This window comes from Neolamprologus brichardi, chromosome 6 (assembly GCF_056152115.1).
Source record: "Neolamprologus brichardi isolate AB-2024 chromosome 6, ASM5615211v1, whole genome shotgun sequence".
Lineage (NCBI taxonomy): Eukaryota > Metazoa > Chordata > Actinopteri > Cichliformes > Cichlidae > Neolamprologus > Neolamprologus brichardi.
The window spans coordinates 865,790-888,963 of record NC_142109.1 but is presented as its reverse complement, the minus strand read 5'-3'; the positions used below and the strand labels follow the sequence as shown (position 1 = coordinate 888,963).

General features: G+C 39.0%; 1 protein-coding gene across 1 annotated transcript; it reads left to right on the top strand.

Annotated features, from left to right (window-relative positions):
- Positions 1–5,019: 5,019 nt before the first annotated feature.
- Positions 5,020–21,641, top strand: traf5 (Tnf receptor-associated factor 5). The gene is made up of 11 exons (XM_087841413.1): positions 5,020–5,114; positions 6,417–6,712; positions 7,027–7,090; positions 7,882–7,983; positions 9,029–9,193; positions 9,511–9,588; positions 10,151–10,225; positions 10,311–10,403; positions 10,858–10,998; positions 16,366–16,531; positions 17,124–21,641. The coding sequence occupies exons 2-11, from the start codon at positions 6,420–6,422 to the stop codon at positions 17,708–17,710; spliced, it is 1,764 nt and encodes a 587-aa protein (XP_087697539.1). The 5' UTR covers positions 5,020–5,114; positions 6,417–6,419; the 3' UTR covers positions 17,711–21,641.
- Positions 21,642–23,174: the final 1,533 nt, after the last annotated feature.

Sequence of the window (23,174 nt, the reverse complement as noted above, 5' to 3'; positions counted from 1 at the left end):
GGGCGGCCATCTGCTGCGACCGGTTGGGGTGAGAGAAGGAAGACAGGATAAAAGACATGCTGTGGAAGAGAGACAGAGGTTATTAACAGATATGATTCAATGTCACCTGAAATGGTTTTCCAACACTCTGAAGGAGCTTGCAGAGATACTGAACACTTGTTGGCCCTTTTGCCTTTACTCAGCGGTCCATCTTATCCCAAGCCATGTCGACTGGGTTTAGGTGAGGTGACTGTGGAGGCCAACGCTCCATCACTCTCCTTCTTGGTCAAATAGCCCGCACACATCCTGGAGATGTGTTTGGAAGGGATGGCATGTTGCTGTAGGATGGTGTGGAGCCATGCTGGTTTAGTGTGCCTGCAATTTTGCAAAAATCCCTAACAGTGTCACCAACAAAGCACCCGCAAACAATCACACCTCCACCTCCATGCTTCTCCATCAGTTCTTAAAGTCATGATAGACTGTCATGTCTCTTTACTTAGCTGCTTGGTTCTTGCTATAATATGAATTCTACCAGTTGTCAAATAGGGCTGTCAGCTATGTACGAACCTGACTTCTGCACAACACAACTGATGGTCCCAACTCCATTAAGAAGACAAGAAATTCCACAAATGAATCCTGACAAGGCACACATGTGAAGTGAAACCATTTCAGGTGAATACATCTTGAAGCTCATTGAGAGAAGGCCAAAGGTTTGCAGTGCTGTCAACAAAGTAAAGGGTGGAAGCTACAATATAGGACATACTGGGATAATACATAATTTCATAGTTTTTGCTTCATATATCTGATGTCTTCAGTATGTATCTAAAATGTAGAAAGTAGTAAAATAAAGAAAAACCATAAAATGTGAAAGTGTGTCCAAACTTCTGAGTGGCATTGTATGGGCAGGGCTGCACATAAGTGGTCCGCAGGTGCGTATGCACTGTCAAAATAAAAAACACGCACCAGATAAGAAGTTGCAACGCGCGTTTGCGTACATAAGATTTTCTGGAGGAGAACAGACATTTGTTTAGAACTCTTAAAGAAGTCGAAGAAGCTCCTTTAAGCAATTACTTTGGTGTTCCTCCACCTCCAAAGAAATGTCAGAAGGAGTCCGAACCGCAAAAGAAGCGCGTATTCTCGGAAAAGCGGTTGCAGGAGGTGAGCTGGCTTCAAACAAATGATGAACGCACAGCGATGTGGTGCAGAATGTGCCGTGAAAATCCCACTCTAGCGGACAACTTCTTATCTGGTGCACATTTTTTATTTTGACAGCGCATCCACACCTGCGGACCACTGATGTGCACCCCTGTGTATAGGAATGGGCTTCATAGCTGGTATGAGGTGTTAGGATATGAGGCGTTTGCCATGTGTTGTTGTTCATCTACGGTTATATTTATCACATTTTAGACCAACCTTTTAGATCTCCTAATGACAGGATTATTTCCCAATACATAAAACCATAGAACTGAAAGGACGTGTAATTTCTTTTTTATATGAATGGACAGGCAACACATTTGTACAAAATATGAACTTAAGTTTTTAGTCTTTAATATTGTGTGCTGGGTTCATATTTGTCTTTCAACCAGTACATGTAGTTTCATGTCTGCTACACATACTGGTTGAAGGGTAGGTTTTAAAGTTTTTGTTTTGAAACGAACAAACACTTTTGGAGTCTTTGGCTTGAAAAGCATGTAACAAAGTGAGTTGATTATTAAATGAGAGCTTTGTCATCATCACCTATTTCCCTAATAGAAAACGTGGTATGCCAAAGGATTCAATCCTCTATCCTTTTGTTGTCAGCCCTTTATTTAATTAGCACAACTCAATTAGCAGCAAAAATTCAGCATGGCAGAAGTTAGTCATCTATAGAAATCGACTTGTTGATATAAGACGATTAAGAGTCATGTTAGCAGCTCTGTGAGGCTGTATTTGGGCGAAGCGTTGAGCTACACTACACATTTCCAAAATTATTCCGTCACCCATCCAACGCATTGAGTTAAGGGGTTCCACAGGTGTATAAAAGCAAATACCTAGGCATGCAGACTGCTTCTGCAAACAATTGTGAAAGAAGTGGTCACTCTCAGGAGCTCTGCAATGACAGCATGCTAAGATGTTCACATTGACAATATTTAATTGGTTTACCTTGTAGCTACCATCTATCTTAATTTAGTGTGTTATTAGGCTATATTTTTCATTTGTTTTGCAGGGATTTTGACTTTATAGTGGCTCAAGTTTAGTTGCTCCTTGAGATAATAGCTGGCCCTTCATAAATGGTAAATTGAGTGGTTCTTATCGAGTGCTTTACACAACTTCTTTGATTCACCCAAGCACTTTTTTTTCTATTCTCTTTCTATGTAAGTTCTTCTGTCTAACATTCACACATCGTAGATGCACTGGAGAGCAATTTGGGTTTAGTATCTCGCCCAAGGATATTTGACAGACGAGACTGGAACCACCAACATCCGATTAGTAGGTGACCAGCTCTACCACCTCAGCTACAGCCACCCCAATTGTCTTAGCCTATTAGTAATAGCTATTAGGCCAGCATCTTGAGTAAATGACTTTATTTTAAATTGTTGTGTACTGCAAAAGTCCAAAGTAGAACTGACTGTTGGCCTGCAAATAAATAAATGCTTAAGTTAGTGTAAGTACACTAGTCCACCATTATTAGTAAAACCATTAACAGATTAAATAAATAATCATCCTCTTATTACAGTGCATTACTCTTTTGGTAAAACTGTGGGCTGTGCGTTTTTCTTTGACAGGTACTGCCCATGTACTTGTATCTATGTCAGACTAAGCCCGTCATCCTATGGCAACGGTATTTCTTGGTGCAGCTTCCTCCAGCAGAACTCATACTCAGAAAAAAAACTTCAACTTCTCTGAATCCTTTGGCTCTTGTGAGTTCTAGGGGGGCCTCTTACATTGGAACACTGTCTACGTTGCCATATACAAATATATCCACCAGTGTTTACAGCCTTTGTACCAGTAAAACAGTCCTTGTGTTCCCTTTGGAGTTCAAGTTTCACTGTTAGGTTATTTTCAGATTTCTGATTACTGTATGTCATTTCCCACTCATTATACCTCAGGGCAATTTTTTTTAAATCAATTAATTAACTAACTTATTTGTTTGTTTTCGTTTTTTGGATGGGGTGGGGGGGGCAACAAGACGCTGTTCCTATTGTAGCTCTAATAAAACTGTGGCCTCTGGGGGTTCCAGCAGGGCTATAAACTGATAGTTTTGTGTTAAACTCTGGTGACTTACGTTCTTTTCCTCAATGTCACCGGCAAATACCACTTACAAATCTGTACTTTTAGCAGAGTTACTGCAGCTTTTAGCAAATAAATGGGAGAAAACAGAGAACTATTAATTAAGAACAGTTTTTCAGCAGAGGATTTATCCAGTTTAGGGGTAGCAGGTGGGAAAATATCCACGATGAAATATGTGGCTCAGCACAACAGTACCACTTTGAGTTTGCACATAGGAAATGGTTGAGTATAGTTTCTGACATGTCAGTTAGCATAACGATGTACTCATGATATCAGTGGTACATAATCTTTCTGACAGGCTTGTAATTCTGCACAAAACAACAATGTGTAAAGTTCAGTATATTCTTGAATAATTTGTAACCTAGTGTGCATCCAGTGGACTGTTAGTAACTTGTTCAATAACACTGATAAATCCTGCTGTACACTTACACTTGGTCATGTAGTTAATTTAATGCTTTTTGAAAACACTAAACAAAATTTTCACATCAACATCTTTTACATTTGTAGAAACATCTCCATCAGTCCAAGTAAAAGTTTTCCTTTAATTGTTCTATTGTTGGTTTTTTCCCCATTATGTTTAGATTTTATTGGGTAAGTAAAAGTAAGCCATTTGAGTGTCTGCTATTTATTCTCTTTCTTCCTGGTGCTACCACTTTGGACTTGGTGTTTAAAAAAGAAAACTCATTGTGCAAGTGCTCTTAATGCTTTTTGGAATCACAGCATTCAATGTAACCAGAATCATAGAGTCCTTTGAGTTTCAGTATGGTAAAAAATATTGATGTTAACATGAAGCTCCTGACATGTCCTTCTGAGGCCATTTGCCAATGTCATTAAAAAAATATATTTGTACCATGACTGGTTTTATTCATCTTCTTCTTCTTCTTCTTCTTCTTCTTCTTGTTAGTATTAATAATAATAAGACTAGTAAAATAATAACGCTTTATTTATTTAGCACTTTTCAAAGTCCATGTTACAAAGACATTTACAGAGACAACAGATTAAAGCAAAAGTAATAAACGCAAGAAATAAAAAGACAATTCAAAACTAATTAAAAAGTCAGAGAGGGCCTTATCTTAAACACCTTGACTTAAAGGTGTGTTTTAAGTCGGGGTTCCGCCGACCTGATTTCCTTCAGAGCCTTCAAGATCTCTACTAGTACTGGGTAACAACAGGTTCCGGATGTCGCTATGAGCAGGTACTTAAAAATAACCAATAAAATATTAAAGTCAATTATAAAATACACTGGGAGTCAGCGTAAAGGTGCCAACATGAGAGCAATGTGATCCGATCTCTTTGCTCTAATGAAACAATCAAGCCGCTGAGGTGAAATTTAGCCGGAGGAAATTATTTGATATTCATGTTCTGAATCTCACAAAGACAGCCAACAGGTTCAAATGGTCTAAGTGGCAGGTATAGCTCTGTGTCACCAGCGTAAAAATGTACAAAAATCTCACTAAACAGTTAAAAAAAAAAATAGCCTACGGTAACAGCAGACAGATTCAAGAGAAGAGCCCTTAGAGTTGCACTGCAACTTCATTAGGTACGCTGTATTTCGTTGGAGTGATGTAGCATATCAATCTAGATTACTTTAATCTGAGTAAATGTTCTGAGTACTTCTTCCAACTTTCATTACAGTTTGAATGAAACGATTTTTCTTACCTCGTGTGAGCTGCAATAGGCCTATAGCATCGGGCAGCAGCAGGTTGTTGAATCACTTCCTGCACTAACGTTTCCTTCTTCTGCTGCTACGGCTGCGCTGCCTATCACAGGATCATCAATAGCGATCATTAACATTGATCTGCTGGGACTGCATGGATCGCTGTGTTGAAGTGTTTTAATGTCTTCAGAGAGATTCACTTACTGAGGTAAGAAAACCAAACGCTGAAGCTTGGACTCACAGTGGAAAATGAAAGTAAATCAGCCGTGGTCCTCAGGGGGAACATCTGGAGTTCGAAACTTTTCAGAGGATAAACGCGTTAAAAACCCGAAAGGTGCTTAAAGTTGTTTGAGAGAAGTATAGCAGTAAGTAAAACGGCCTCCGGAGCATTAATTTGAGCTGAAATGTAAAGAAAGACGCAGCAGCGGGGATTCCCCCGTAGACTGAGCACAGACCACACAACGACCTCTGTCTCTTTTACTTTAAATACATTTAACGCACAATCAACGTTGTTTTTACGGTTTCATAGCAGCATAGTAGCGGCAAAGATAAAGTTCACGTGTACCTATCATTAGCATGTGCTGTGTATGACGCCCCACTGTGTGCTGTAACTGTGCGCACACACCTAGAAACGCTGTCTTGTTCTTTTGATGATAACGGGATGATTGATCCGAAATACTTAACTTTTAGTTATGATTTCCTAATGCGTTGTAGAAGTTGGATTTGTTATTAAAGCTCTGCCTATAGTTTTTATTTTTACATGTATTACTATATATGCTACAGACTTTGGGGGAAAGCATGTTATGGTGTCAGAGATAGTGAGTTTCAAAACCAGTGACAGTGATACCAATGAAAGCGAAAGGAAAGATTTACAAAATGGTAGTGTGACCTGAGGTTGAGTGGTTTGGAAACAAAGTTAGAGATACAAGGCTGGCATGTGCAGAAGAGGAGTAGTGGATATATTAGAAATGGAGACAGTGGGTTTTGAATATAGACCTGCCAGGCAGGACAAAAAGAGGAAGACCACAGAGAAGATTCATGGATGGATATGCAGAGGGTTGATGTGACAGAGGAGGATGCTAAGCATAGGGTGTGATGGTGTGATGGAGTCAGATGATCCACTGTGGATACCGCTTAAGGTAGGGAACAAAAGGATTTTAATTAGTTAATTCATGTTGATGGTGCAAATTAAACTAAGAACTGAAGCAAGTATCTCAGCTGTAGTTACACCTGCCTGCAGCTGCACCCATAGTGGATCACAGAATTACTTAGACGTAAATGATGAAAGAATAAAAAATTGTGGTACTATTTAGAAAGTCGTGTTACTTCATAAACGTCCCTTGGAAAGGTTTTCAGTTTTATACCTGAGTGTGTCACTTGAATCTTACTATGCTGAGATTATTATGATTTCTTTCTACGTAGTGATGCCATTTTGCACTGCACAATTTTCTATATCATATTTCTATATTTCAATCACCTGTACTGGCTCTTTATTCTGGCCTCTTGCAAGCTCATGGCAACAGCAAATACAAATCAGGGAGGATCCCCGGAGGAGTCAAGCGTTCCCTCTGAGAACTACTCATTGAGGTCCGAAGAGTCGAGGCTGGGGTCCGAGGAATCCAGAAGGAGGTTGTCGGGCCCCACAGTCTCCTGGGATTCAGAGCTGGCTTCTATCAGGCACAGGTTAAAGTTTGTGTTGAAGCTGAAGGAGGAATTTGTTTGTCCAATCTGCAGAGGGGTGGTGCTCAATCCCCAGCAAAACTCCTGTGGTCACATCTACTGCTTCCACTGTCTCCAAGGACTATTGTAAGAGCTAGTACACCTTAAGATGCACACACTGGCACAGTTCACATAAAACCACATTTATACTGACACAAGCCGTGTAAAAAAGTTGATATAGTCTCCCAAAAAACACACGTGAAACTGAAAAGCACTAAAAGAAAAGCTGTTCAAGTTAAACATATTGGTCTTACAGTCCATCTTTTAAAAAAGTTCAGTCAATTTAAGACCTGAGCTGGTTGACATAGCCTTACTGACACAGTCTACCTTAAAACACACTTATTTTAACACATGTCCTCCTTAAAAAATGTACGGTTGGGTCATTGTGCTTGGTGTTGCAGGGAGAGTTCATCACCGTCCAACCCAGTTTGCCCAGTGGACAAAGCTGTGATCACACCAACTGAGGTGAGACAGAGGGCAGCTGTAATTTGTCAGGCAGACTTTTAGCTTCTGCAGAAGCTAGAGCTGTGCCATTTACGGTTTTGTAAAGTGTGACATGCCAATACCAATTTTTACTGATTCAGAATTTCTTCACAAGAACTGTAATTGACAGCATATAAAACGAAACATTTATTTTCATAGTAAAATTAATTATTAAGATTTTTAATTTAATCAGGATTGTAAGAATATATAGGATTGTCTCTCACTGAAACAACTGAAAATAAAGTGTCCTGCTACTGGAAAGAAGTGGGCCTCAAATAATGAGTTAAAAATGAGTTGCTATGCACCCACCTTTACCTGATATGTTTGACCTTTTTTTTAAAAAACAAAACAAAAAAAGCAAATTTAAAAGATTCATATAGCAAAATAAATGCCCTATAAGTCAACAAACATGATCGATACCCTGATGTCATCTCCCTGGTCAAGACTGGTTATGGAGCAACAGTAATATTTACATTTTCACATAGTACAGAGGTGGGGTCAGACTGTCTCTTGCAAATTGAAACAGATCGTTGCAATAAACAAATTAAATCCATTTGTCTTTTTTTTTTTTTTAAAATAACCACACAATATCTTCTGCATACATAGACTAACATCACAAGAGCCTGTGTTTTTTAAGCGATAACTCTGTTTTCTCTGTTTTATTATAGGGTCTTTACCTTACAATGCAGCTTGAGGCAACTGTTTTTTTTAAATTTGGTGCTATATAAATAAAATTGAATTGAAGTGACTGTGTGTGTTTTTTTTCCATGCAGGTTTTCCAGGATAACTGCTGCAAACGTGAAATTTCCAGTTTAGAAGTGTACTGCACCAATGCCCCAGCATGCACGACTATTTTCACATTAAACAATCTGCAGGTAAACTCTATATATGCAAACTGTAGTCTAACAACTCGTGGTTACTAGATTAGATGTTCATGCTAAATATGCATATTGACTCTCTGGCCCACAAGGACACACCATGTTTTGCATAAAAGAAATAAGGTGAGAATGGTGTTTTTAGCTCAAATCTGTGTGCTAGTGTTGATAACAAGACTATTGAAGTTTTGGGCATTGCCACTGCAGTCTCACTCTTTGGTTTATGAAATAGCTGAAGTCATGTTTGGTGTTTAAGGTGATTCCACCTTGATTTCGTTGGAAGCAAACAAACCATATTCATGGGATAATACCTTCGCAAAAGATTTGACATCAAACAGTCAAGATGAGGCAGTCTTTCAGCTTTAATTCGAGGTGCAAAAATATTGGAATAACCAAAATTAAAGCCAATGTTATACACTATGTTCGTTAGTGGCTTAAATATAATTGGACAGATTAACCAAATCATAAATAAAAATTTTATTTTTAGTGCATTGTTAAGAATTGTATTACTGTAGGTTTTACAATATAAAGCCTTGAGGCAACTGTTGTTGTGAGTTTCACTATAAATAAAAGTGAATTGAATTAACTTTAAACCTTTCAGCAATGAGTATCTGAAAGCATTTTTATACAGGGTTTCCTTCTTTGTGCTCCTTTGCCAGGACTTTACTGTAGCTGTCTTGAGTAGATGTTTGATCATGGGTGTTGGTAATTATAGCGTTGTCTTCAGAAATAAATGAATGAAATTGCATACTGCAAGTGTTTGGCTCAGCCATTGCAAAATAATCTGATTCTTTAGCTTCTTTAGAGGGTTGCTTTTGCAGTATATTTTAGCTAACTGCCTATCTGTACTGTAAAGTTCTATCCAGTCAACATTTCTGTACCTGAGCAAGCATTTTACACACTTCAGAATACACATGACTGCTTCTGTTTCACCATTCATAACACATCATTCAATAAACACTAATGACCAGTGCTAGATGGTAGCATGTTAATGGAAAAAGAAATATACTGTAATCAACTGAGGTAATCTGTTCACTCCCTGCAGGAGCACCTGAAGTCATGTCAGTATGAGCAGGTGCAATGCACCAATACAAGCTGCATTGCAGTGTTACAAAGGAGGCACTTGCAAGAACACTTGACCAACATCTGTCCATACCGCAGGGAACCCTGCCCACACTGCAGGCAGCTGTTCCAGCTCAGCCTCATTCAGGTAAAGTCCACTGAAACAGCACAGAAGAGGAACAACTGCACCTTTTCTTTTACCACTGAGAATGGTAATCCAGATCTTTCCAGCTGTTCTTGGTCCAGCTTTCTCAGGTCAGGATTGGTACTAATTACTCAAGGATTTCATTTTCTACACTGTAATGTGTCACTTTAATTCAGGGGTGGACTTTATCTCACCAACGAAAATACACAGCAAAAATCTAATTGAATGCTTCTCTTCCTGAAGTGTAACTAATTTACTCTTAGAATACAGTACAAGTATAAATTTATGATGTGACTTTGTGGTGACTCTGTGCTCCATAGGATCATGTGCAGAGCTTGTGTCCAGATGTGAAGGTAGACTGTCCTGAAGGCTGTTCCCAAAAGGTCCCCAGACACAAGGTGAGCTCATCTTCTGAATCACATCATAGCTCTGCAGGAACAGCCATCATCTAACTGTTGCTGTTTCAAACAAACAACCAGCTGAAGTACACAAATATTCTACCAGAGCTGGTTGGTTGTTTCAGGTTTTTCTCAGTTTTAGTACTAAATCAGACATCATAACAAAACCAGAAGGGTATCACTGAAGGATGGGGGTGAGGAAAGAGATCAACTTTAACCAAGAAGATATATGTCCGCATTATTCAAATAGCAACTCTTGTACGTCAGTGGCACAATCTGAAATAATTGGCAGTTATGTATATCCCATCCCCTGCATTCAGTATATACATCATTTAGTTGTGCCAAACAAAACAGCGGACAGCTTAGTAAAAAAGAGCACTATAGTGCTACCAGAGTCTAAAATTGTGAAAATTATTAAAAGGACATTGTTGCTGTAGTTATATATAGTATAAGCTGATGTAACAGTTTCTGATTCACACATACAGACCCCAAGAATTGCTGACCAATCAGTTTCCCACAAAGTCATCTAGTAACCTGATTATGAGCTTTCCTTGCTTTCCAGCTGACCAGTCATAGACAGTTATGTCCTGAAGTTAACAATGACTGCTGCTTTAAGAAATTTGGCTGCTCTGTACAGGTTAGTTCAACTGATGAAATAATGAGATTGGTTGCTTGGACGTTTAAGATCAAGTGACTTTTTTCTGTTATGCTATGATTCACAGGGTAAAAGAAGGAATGCCAAGCTTCATGAAGACAAAGCTATCAATCACCACATGCTGCTGGTCCTGAGGAGCAATACCCACCTGGAGAAACAAGTATTTCCACTTTACATAATGATATTGATACTGTACAACAAATATAACAGCAGTCATTGGGTTAGAGGCATGACGGTGAGGTTCACATATGAGCTCATGTTGACAGTGGTCCAGGAGTTATTAAAGGAATTAAAATGTGCAGACTCCTGCAGAATAGCACGTGAAATGAAAAAATCTGCTCCGTTTCAGAAAAACTCATAATTCACAATAATAATCAAGATTTCTCCAATAACATATTTTTCTTTCTTTTCTTGTGAGAGTTTAGAATATTCTGATTTTATAAGTAACTTAGTATATTATTAAAAATAAACTCTTACTTGAAAAAGTTACATTAAGTATTCAAAGGATTATATCCAAGATTTTCTCACCAGCATAGCTCATTTAGTATAAGATGACAAGATAAATGTGACAACAAGCTGTGTGTTTACCTTTGACTGTTCTCTCCCTGTCTCAGATGGAAGTTTTCCAAGAGGATTCGCTGCTCATGCAGCAGGAGGTCCAGACAGACACTTTGCTACTTACTGGTCTGCAGAAGCAATTCAGACCACTTTTGCAGCTGAGCAGCAATCATGAGCATGCGGTCTCCATGGCTCAGGTTAAAACACGGCTACAATCTGACAACTCTCCTTATACTGTCTTTACTTTTATCATATTTGTAGTCAGGATGATGAATTTTATTTCAGTTTTACTTTTATTTTTTCGTAATGGCTATATTTCAACTTTGAGGAGCTTCTTTGAGTTTCTGTCTTACAGTGCATCTGGAAACTATGCACAGCAGTTCACCTGTTCCACATTTTGTCATATTACAGCTATTTTCCAAATAGGACTGAATTGATATTTTAAAATTAAAATCCTACACACAATGCTGCCTAATGACAAAGTAAAAAAAGGTTGCTTGAAATTATTGCAAATTTATTAAAAGGGAAAATAAGAAATATACCACACCTACATGAGTATTCAAAACCATAACATTTAAAATTGAGTTCAGGTACATCCTATTTTCAGATCATGTTTCTACAACTGGCTTGATCTGTGGTCAATTCAGCTGATTGGACATGATTTGGAAATACACTGTCTATATAACATCCCATAGAGTTTTTAGGCATTTAATTGGCTTTTTTGATAGTGAGAGTGAAAAATCAACAGGAAAGCAAAGGGTGAGAGAGAGGGGAAGACATGCTGCAAAGGGCTGTGACTCAGACTCAATGCCCAATGCCATTCCTACAGTGAAGCATGATGTTGGCTGTATCATGCTATAGAGATTTTTTTCAACAGCAGGAATTGGGAAACTATTCATCATTTAGGGAAAGATGAATGCAGCAATGTACAGAGACGGTTCTGTAAATATCCTCGAGTGGTACAGCCAGAGACCAGACTTCGAACCTGATTGACAGATCAGGTTGAACCTGACTGCAGATCTCTAGAGAGATCGGTGCGCTGACACTCCCCATCCCTCCTCCCCACATGATAGAGCTTGAGATTTTCTGCAAAGAAGAAACTGCAGAAAAAAAGACTTGTTGCATCATACTCAAAAAGATTTGAGGCTGTAATTGCTTCAAAAAGTACTGCAACAAAGTAGCAGTACTTTCACTGATTTACTCTTAAAATACAGTACAGGGCTTAAATACACAAGGGAGTGTATTTAGCAATTGTACAAAGTATACCTATGTACAATTGTTTTTTACTTTTACTAAATTTCAGAAATTTCAAGCAAACATTTTTCACTTTGTCATTGAATTTTATCCATTTTTAATGACGCTGTAACTAGGGATGGGTATCGTTTAGGTTTTATCCAATACTGGTGCCAAACCAGTACTTTTGAAACGGTGCCGGTGCTTAAACGGTGCTCGAGCTGGTGCTCGAGCTGGTGGTTAAAGAACGGAGAACACAAAGTTTGTCCAAAAACCTCTCATGTTTAACTGTTTCCCACTTTTTCTTTGGTCATTTTAGCCTTTTTGGCCAGGGTGAAGGGAGTATCTGCCATCAAACAAGAAAACAGGCGCATGTAACTACGATGGTGTTTGCTAGTTCACCTTACATGCATTAATTTAATAACGTGGTTAGCCTACTCAACGTAAATTACACACGAACAACATTAAGCTACTCACACAGAGAAGAACGGCTGCTGCTGCATCATCATCCGTCATCATTTCTGCTACACTGGCAGGGCTAGGGGCCAGGACTCTCCTCTTCGGGTTTTTGGGGGATGTTGCTAACTCCGGGTCCGATAACAGGCAAACCACCCGCAGTAGGTACGGCGCATTTCTCGGCTTTTAAAACAACGCTATGCGTCGCCAGGTGTTTCATCAGATTTGAGGAGTTACCTCCTTTGCACAATATCACCTTAAAGCACTTGTTGCAGGCTGCTGAGTTTGCATCTTTTGCTGTGAAGTACAGCCAGACTTTTGACCGCTTCGCCTTGGGCATTTTTAATCTGTAGCTCTGCTCTAAAAGAACGTACGTACCTGGACCCGCCTACTATCCTCGGAAAGGTAAAATGATTGGCTAGAATCTGAAGTGTATGACATCTCAGGAAAAAAAAGCACCGATATAAAACACCGAAATGTGCGCTGCTTTTTGTTCTGGTTACTACCGTTTATGTCAGAACCGGTACCCATCCCTAGCTGTAGCATGACAATATAGGGAAGTGAAGCACTGTAAATACTTTCCAGATTCACTTTAAAACAGCGGACACTGGAAGTTAAACCCAAAGAGGTTAAACCCAAAACAGGCCCCTTAAAGTTCAACTATACTGTAAACCCCCAAAAGTTACCAGAACCTAAAAAATTTTTTAAGTTGAAGCTTATCAGAACTTCAAGAGTTTGAATACATTTGACATGTACCTTTTGACTGCAATAAAATTAGCACATTTTTAAAAAAATATATGTTTATAAGATTTTTGATATAAAGAAAAAAAACAGACAACACAACAGCAAGGACAAAAAAACAAAAGGCGAAAAATTACACTGCATCAACAAAGATACTACTTCAACACTGGCAAGATACAAAAATAAAACACTAGGGTGGTAGACTGAATTACTGATCAAAGAAGACTTTGTTTTAATACATGATCTAAAAATGGCTGCCGCACATTAAAAAACGTACTAAGTTTGTCCTCTAATGTATACCTAATTCTCTCCATATGCAGTAGAGCAATCAGTTCTGCTAGCCACGAGGTACAATGTCAGACTTCCAGAGAGCCAAGATAATCTTCTTAGCAATTCCAAACAGAATTGTAGTTTGTGCAGCAGAGCTGAGGTGTAAAAGGGAAGAGGAGGATCCAAATAATGCAGTTATTGGGTGGCTCTAATGTGCAGTTGTACATATCAGAAAAACATTTAACCAATAGTTATGCAATTTGGGACAAGTCCAGAATAAATGGGTAAGAGAGCCTTCTCCAAGTTTATAACCATCGCATATTGGACTAATGGAAGGAAAAATCCTATGCAATTTAGTTTTTGAATAATGAAGTTTTGTAAGGTAAAGCTTACAATATTAAGCACCTTGAGGTGACTGTTGTGATTTAGCACTATATAACTAAAATTGAATTGAGTAGAACAATTCAAATTAATAGAACATGTTAAGCATACTCAGTTTTAACTCTCAGTTCACCTACATTGGAAATAATAATAATAATAATAATAATAATAATAATAATAATAATAATAATAATAATAATAATAATAATTAGTCTTTCAGAAGAAAGAGAAGTAGAATTTTGGATGGCTACTATCTTCTTTTTTTGTTATTCATGTTTTGGATGGACAGAAACATATACACATATACAACGGGAGTAATAATATTGTCAGTTCTCCGTCCATTTCTTAACAGCAACAAACAAATAAGAGCCAACAATAGCTAAAGAAAACCAAAAGAAAAAAGAAAAAAAAACCCAGGAGAAACAAAATAAGAAACCGCCTACTGGGAAACACCAGCAAAAACAAGAACAAAAGGGGCAGAAGACCCAGGTGCCTGGAAACTAAACTCGACCTTGACCAATTTCTTTCCTCTACTGGCTGTCAAAGAAAAAGAACAACAACAACAATGACAACGACATAAGGGAAACAAAATAAGAAAAGAAAAAAACGTATCACATTATCTAAGAGACATTGTCGATGTACAACAAAAAGGGACCCCAAACCTGATCAAAAATATCTCCTCTCCCCTTAACTCTGTACGTAACCTGTTCATATAATGCCATCCTGGACATTTGTTCAGACCATTCCCTGAAACAACAGGGGCTGGATGACTTCCAGTGCCTTATCCTGCAGCCTGTTATGAAAGCCAAACGCACCCATAGTCTCTGTCTTCTAGTGATAATACTGCTGTCAGGTAACAGACCCAGGACACACAAAGCTGGAGACTTAGAAAGGTGAAGATTAAAAAGATCATTCACAAGCTTAATGATCCCATCCCACAAATAATCATTTTTCCGGCATCCATACAACATATGAACTAGGGTCCCGGCTTCCTCCTGACATTTCCAGCAGGTGTCATTGTCAGCAACCTTCAACCTGATCCAGTAATTTCTGTGAAGCAACTTGTATTGGATAAGCTGAGGTTGTGCTTCTTGTGAGCAAACATACCATGATGAAGCCAGCTTCTTCCATCTATCCCCTGAAATCTGAATTCCCAGATCCTTCTCCCAGCACTGCCTCAGCCCCTCCAAATTGGGAGAGTGCGCCTCTCTGAAGATCCCGTAGAATTTGGATGCTCTGATTCTATTGATACCAGGAGCTGCAAACACCTCCTGAATACTAGATGGAGGGTCTGGTTTATTGTTCAAAATGGCTTTAATACAGTGTCTAACTTGAAAAAACCTCCAAATTTCCCTTGGATCCAGATTAGATTCTCGTCTGATTTCCACAAATGATTTCATGCCAGTTTGCCCAAATAAATCCCCCACCTGGTTGATACCTGCCCTAAACCAAGCCTCCCACCTGAACGGTTTCTTACCAATTAATATTTTCTTATTATACCAGATAGAGCCTCTAGAGGTAAGATAGGGGCTAGTGTTGATAAACTGGTGAGCTCTAATCCAGGTCTCTTGTATGAAAGCCAATACTGGATCTTTAAATGGTACTGGTCTTCCCCTCTGGGTGAGGAAGGCCTCTAAAGATGAGGGAGTCACAAGACTTGAGGACAGAGGACAGGGCGGTGAGGACAGAGCTAATCTGAGTTGATGAGTTGAATCTGTTTTTCAACAGACTCAACATTGCCATAAATGCTCACCCTCCTACTGACCCTCCTACTCAGTGTGCAATCCACAGCCACAGCACTCTCTCTCCCTCCCCCTCCACATGGCACCATAGCTTCGGGTGAAAGTCCTGGCAACCCTCCCCCACCTATCATTTTCACTCATGACCAGGTTCAAAGACAAATGAGAAGATTCCACTCAGGCAAGTTTGCTGGACACATAACTTATTTATTTGAACAGTTTCAGTCGGGTTTCAGAGCTCATCACAGCACAGAAACAGATTTAATGAACTTTACAAATGGACTAATCTCTCTTCTTGTCCTGCTCAGTGCAGCATTCGATACTGTTGACCATAATATTTCATTAGACCATGCTGTAGGTGTTAAAGGCACTGCACTACAGTGGTTTAAAACATATCTATGTACTAGACTCCAATTTGTTCATGTAAAGGAGAGTCCTCTTCACGCGTTTCACAGGGTTCTGCGCTAGGACCAATTCTGTTTACGTTATGCATTCTTCCCTTTGGCAGTTTCATTAAAAGGCATAACATTCATTTTTACTGCAATGCTGATAATACCCAATTTTATCTACCCATGATGCCAGATAACAATGTTTTTTTCTGGATTTTTTTTTCTTTTTTGTTGATTATATTCTGTCTTTCTTAATTTTAACTACCATAAAATTTAGAGAATGTTTTATTTACATTTGACGTAAATAAACACACAAATTACCCCACTGTACCCATGTCTGTCTGTGTATAATCAGAGAACTCTTAGAAGGCAAGAGGATACCCTATCTTCTGTCCAGCTGGACCTCCAGCAGGTGTCTCGGGGGCTTCGTCCTCATCTGGAGGAGCTTGCACAGCTCAGGAAGTCTCTGGATGTTGCCATGCAGGAAGTGTCTGAAGTTGAGGCCCTTAGAGAGCATCTAGGTAACTGAACCTCAGACCTCTTTACCACAGTAAATGTAACAGTGTCTTCCCTGTATTAATAAATTGTTACTTGGTCAGATATGAAATATGCTGTCTTCATTTAGCAACAGAGACTGCAGCTAGACAATGTCAAGTAGTCTGGTGCGATCTTCCAATAATATCTTTCACCATCCACCACTTGTCTCAACAAGGTTAAGAGAAAGTTCCAGTTCTCCACTTTCTTTACTTTCATGTTTTCAAGAACATGAAAAACGCTCTTAATCGTAAATTGAAACAATGATTTAAAACACCAGATTAGGACCCTTTATGGACTTTTATGGATGTAGTTTAGTCTGAGCTCATTTACTATAAACTTTCTGGATAAAGTCATTAACACATAAAAGAAATGAGGTAAGATCCTACGGCTGCAACCAACAGTTATCTTCATAATCACAATCTGGAATCTGAAAAGGTTAATCCAGCCTTGGTGGTTATTTCTCTGTTTTTCTGAACTAAATGAACAGTAAAATAATTCAACAATGATTGGGCGTGTCTAGACAGTAAAGAATAGTTCAGGATTTCGCTAAATGATCTTATTATGTTCTTCAACCAGGAACCTTGGAGGAGAACTTAAAGCGTCACTCGGGCCTCCTACATCTTCATGCTGCTCAACTTAATCTCAATGAAAAGCACCTGCAGGAGCTTGAAGCGACATCTTATGATGGGAAGTTGATCTGGAAAATTGAAGACTTTGGGAAGAGGAGTGGAGCAGAGGCCAATGGTCAGCTGTCATGCCTGACAAGTGTGCCATTCTACACTGGACGCAGTGGATACAAGATGGCCATTAAAGCCTATCTGAATGGGGATGGGGAGGGAAGAGGTACTCACCTGTCACTTTATGTAGTCCTCATGCCTGGAGACTTTGACACTCTTCTGCCATGGCCTTTCAGACAGACTGTGTCTCTCTCTGTTCTGGACCAAAGTGGTGCCTCTAACCATCGGAGTCTCAGCTTCAGACCTGACCCTACCACCAAATGCTTCCAACAACCAACTCCTGAATCCCAGACCAATGTTGCTGTTGGATTTCCTTGCTTTATTTCCCACAATATGCTGCAAACTCCCCAAAATGCTCTGTACGTTAAAGACAACACGCTATTTGTGAAGGCTAAGGTGGATATGACAGGTTTTGAGCAGCTGTAAAATTTCTTCATTATCTGATGATAAGCTTAAATGACAATATTAACAAAGATATACCATAGGGATGGGGTCATGTGGCCCAGCCTTAAGACGGCAGCATAGCGGGATTGCTAGTGTGGTTTGGAATATACAGCATTGAAATGTCTAAAGCTTCATCTGTCAAACAATGTGAAATCGTTCCCGAAGACGCAAGACAGGCACTAAGACAACCGCACCAAATCCAGCGCACAACACAGATGCTGACATGACTAGCATAGCTTAAATATTGGATGAGTTCAAATCAAATCTGAGACATATTGAACCAGGCGGCTCATGTCGAGGAGGCTGAGGCTTGCATTGTTGAGGTAGAAAGCACACTTGAAAAAACAGAAACATCACTGAACTCTGCTATCAGAAGAATCCTACTTCTTGAAGCCAAAACAGATGACTTGGAAAACCGGGTAAAATGAAAGAACTTGTTTGGCATAAGAGAGGAAGCAGAGGGGAAACAACCACTCTTCGACTTTATTAACAACATGCTACCTAAATGCTGGGGCTAGCGCCTGACAAGTCATTCACACTGGAACGAATACATTGCACGCTAGCCCCCGGGAAACAGAACAGAGCGGTGCTGGTTGGTTTCTTAAAATTCCAAGAGAAAGAACTGGTATATTGGGAAGCAAGAAAACAACAAATTACACAAGATCACATTTGCATAGGATCTGTCTGCGGAAATGGTTAGGATCCTATGGGGATTTTTACCAGGTTGTCAACCTGCTTATTGATAATAATGCCTTCCATGGATTCCAGCACAACCCCTATAGGCCCAGGATCCTGTACGATGGAAAGATCCACCTTTTCTCAACACCTCAAGAAGCTGAAAAATTCTATAAGAATCTGCCAAAGGACACATGAGAAGATGCCCATGATCAGTAAGTCGTAAAGGACAAGTTACTTAAACAACAGGTTAACCTTTAAGACATTTAATGAGACAGCTCCTGCTCCTACATAACTGATTAGCAACAGAGTCATTGACAAGAGACAGATAAATGGGCATTTTAAAGCGCATATTTGTTCTAAGTTTAATCTGAATTGTTTTAGGATCTATACTAACAGCTGAGCCTTAATTAAGTCATTATTTTTTGCTATCAAGGATAAACTTTATTTTATTATGGAACAAATTAGTACCTTTATATGATAAGTAGACACTGTCTGATTTATGGGGCTTTACTGAGGTTGCGTTGACTAGTTATTCCTCAGTGATGTGGATTAACACCCTCCAAATATTTTGCTCAAGGGAAGGGGGAGGCATTTCTGATAAGTAAATGCAAATGTTCAATCAGGGATTGTTTACAAGTTCTGTATCTGGTGTGTGTGAGTATGTGAATGTATGTGCAAACCTGCATCTCCTTTTTCCTTACTTTGTCTATCTTAAGTACACAATCTGATACTATTTTATGAAGAGGACAACTAAAGGAAACATTTTGAACGTTAACATTCCGACCTGGAATGTTTTGGGGAAAGGGAGTTGGTTAAAATGAAACAAATATTGAACTGACTAAAAAATTTAAATTATAGAATTATTTTCCTACAATTATTTTCCTGCTTGCGTCTTTGCATAAAAAAGATGCAAGCAGAAAAAGCCATTACTAGCATAAAGTCCAAATCAGGTATTATAACAACAGATCCTTTAGAAATAAACAAAAATTTCAGAGTTTTATAAATCTTTATACAAATCAGAATATATGGGAAACAGAGAAACACAAGATGCAATTCTTGAGCAATTAAAATTCCAAACCCTCTCAGAAGAGGATAAAACAATCCTTGATAGCCTTTTAACAATAAAAGACCTCACAGAAGCCATAGACGATCTGGATAGTGGTAAAACGCCTGGACTTCTAATAGAATTCTATAAAACATTTAAAAATAAATTAATATTGATACTTCTAAACATGTATCAGAAGTCATATAAATCCAGAATACTCCCAGCTTTACTGAGATTAGCTACAATAACCCTTTTATTGAAACCAAATAAGACTCTGATTGCTCCTCTTAGGGGAATCAGTCTTATGGGTTGTGATACAAAGATTTTGTGTAAAGCGTTTTCTAGGAGATTGGATAAATATGTGCTTAATTTGATAATAGACGATCAACAAGGTTTTGTTAAAACGAGACAAGGCTATCATAATAGAAGACGTGTCCTATATGAGAAAAACAATAATGACACACCACTGTTATCACTAGATGCATGCAAAGCCTTTGATAGAATAGAATGGATCTCTTACAGGTGCTCCCCAAATATGGACTGGGTGAAACATTTCTCAAATGGATCTGGTTCATGTATACAAGCCAGACAGTGCAAGTTTTAACTAACAATAACATGTCAAAACCCTTTAATTTAAAACAGTCAACCAGGCAGGGCTGCCCTCTGTCTGTTTGTGTTAGCAATAGACCACGAACACAGTGTTCAAATATAAGGGTTCATAAGTGCACGTGACACCAGGACACCTAGGCTGCAGGTTGATGATTGATTTTTGTAATCATATCACCAGACCTGGACATTCGGGTAAAGAGAGGGGCTGAGCTATCAATTGATCACCACCTGGTGGTGAGTTGGATCAGGTCGCGGGAGAGGATGCTGGACAGACCTGGCGGGAACACTGAGTCCAAATGGACCATGTTCATGACCCCCATTGCCAAAGTCACTGCACTGAGATTCAAGATTCAATTCAATTTGTCATGTGCATAGTTATACAAGTACAACACAGTGAAATGTGACCTGATACGCTCCTCGACTGTGCAAAAAAGAGAGAGAGAACTTTATATACAGTGAATGAGTATATACAAAGAGGACATTATGTGCAAGTGGGTGAGTTATATACTTTGTATAAATTAACATAAAATAGAACAATCTTGAAATTTACAGCTAGTGTACATAGCGTAGGTAAGATGTTAAAGTGTCTTGCGCTGTAGTAAAGCCAGAATGATCAGGAGGTAATTTAGTCATTTAAATCAGCTGTGATGGATCAAGGACAAATGTAAAACCTGCAGGACCTCAAGGCTCTTCAGTAGGGATGGGTATCGTTTAGGTTTTATACGATACCAGTACCAAACCGGTACTTTTGAAACGGTGCCGGTGCTTAAAGAATGGAGAACACAAAATTGGTCCAAAAACCTCTCATGTTCAGCTGTTTTTTTGTAAAAAGATAACAATGTTAGCCTTTTCTGCAGCTATAGGGGATTTATGGTATCCCTCTTGGCTGGAAGCAGTGCTTAAACAATGGAAAAAACACAAACTTTGTCCAAAAACCTCTCATGTTTAACTGTTTCCCACTTTTTCTTTGGTCATTTTAGCCTTTTTGGCCAGGGTGAAGGGAGCATCTGCCATCAAACAAGAAGACAGCCGCATGTAGCTCTGACGGTGTTTGCTAGTTCACCTTACATGCATTAATTTAATAACGTGGTCAGCCTACTCAACGTAAATTACACACGAACAACATTAAGCTACTCACGCAGAGAAGAACGGCTGCTGCTGCCATTCATCTGTCATCATTTCTGCTACACTGGCAGGGCTAGGGGCCAGGACTCTCCTCTTCGGGTTTTTGGGGGATGTTGCTAACTCCGGGTCCGATAACAGGCAAACCACCCGCAGTAGATGTGCACGGTGTGAGGTCTCGCAGCAAGCTATCAAATACGGCGCATTTCTCGGCTTTTAACAAAATGCTATGCGTCGCCAGGTGTTTCATCAGATTCGAGGAGTTACCTCCTTTGCACAGTATCAGCTTAAAGCACTTGTTGCAGGCTGCTGAGTTTGCAACTTTTGCTGTGAAGTACAGCCAGACTTTGACCGCTTCGTCTTGGGCATTTTTAATCTGTAGCTCTGCTCTAAAAGAACGTACGTACCTGGGCCCGCCTACTATCCTCGGAAAGGTAAAATGATTGGCTAGAATCCAAAGTGTATGACATCTCAGGGAAAAAAAGCATCAAAAAAAAGCACCGAAATGTGCGCTGCTTTTCGGTCTGGTTACTACCGTTTATGTCAGAACCGGTGCCGGTACCCATCCCTACTCTTGAGGCCTGGAGTTGGCCACCACTGCTTTAGATGGCATGATGTTGTGCTTTTTTAGATCTTTTAGCCTGCTTCACTTTGTCAGACAGGTTCTATTTAAATTATTTCTTGATTCAACAGGTCTGCCAGTAATCAGGCCCGAGTTTGTTTAGTGAAACTGAACTCAGCTTTCTAAAAGTGGTTAATCACCATTAATTGTTTAAAAAGAGGGGCAATTACTTTTTTACACAGGACCTGGTAGGTTTGGAAGACTTTTCTCCCTTAATCAGTGAAATGCTCATTTAAAAACTGCATTTTGTATTTACTTTTTTTTATTTACATTTTTTTGATGATCTGAAACATTTAGGTGTGACAAAACACTAGGAAATCAGGAAGGGGGAAAACACTCTTTCACACCACTGTAGGTGTCCCATCATCATTCAAAAAGCCTTGAGGCTGCCAAAGGAAACAGGCATAGCACTGCAAATATTTCCTGGATGAACAATTCCCAATTTTAATGAATTAATCTCAATTCACTCTATTACTTAAAATGTAACATGTTGATAATTTTCAATTTATGCAAGTTCTAAGAAATTATCTTTTTTTTTCATATATTTTTATTGAAATTTTATTTTATACAATACAAACAAATATTTGAACACCCTCACATTGACACACCCATCCACACTTCAAACCCTTCTTCTTTCCTTCTTTCTCATGAACAGCCTCCACCTCCACTCCCTATCATATCCTTGTATGGCTTCCACATATTCATAAAGTCCAATTGTTTGCCCTTGGCAATATATGTTAGCCTTTCCAGGCCTAGAGAGTCTGCAATTTCCTTCTTCCAGAGTCCCATGGAGGGAGCATCGATACTCCTCCAACATAGTGCAATGGCTCTTCTGGCTTTAAGTAGTCCATAGTCCAGTAATTTAGTCTGTTTTGCCAGTTGCTTAAATTCCCTTGGACATTCTAAGTACACAGAGTTTACCTTTTAAAGGGATTTTTACCTTAAACATTTCAGACAGACATTTGATTGCATCTTTCCAAAATTCCTGGATTTTAGGACATTCACATGGAGAAGAGATCCCTTTTCAGCTTAACATTTAGTAGAGATGTCTGAAATGTGATTGAACATATGATGGAGCTTGATGAGTGTTTTATAGGTTCTATAAAAATATTTATATCGGAGAAGAGTAAAGTGCATGTTTATTGTTTGTTTTTGTGCTTTTAAGCAAGACTGGTTCCAATCATTGTCATCTAAGTCCTCTTGGATATCCCTTCTCCATGCATCTAACATGGCTGAGTCTTTGGCTGAGGAAAGCATCAATAAGTTATAATACATAGAAAGAAAGCCTTCCCTTTTGTATTCTCAATGCATACCTCCTGTATTTTTTGTAATGGTGGAAGGTCAGGAATCTGTTGCATTTTTGATGACAT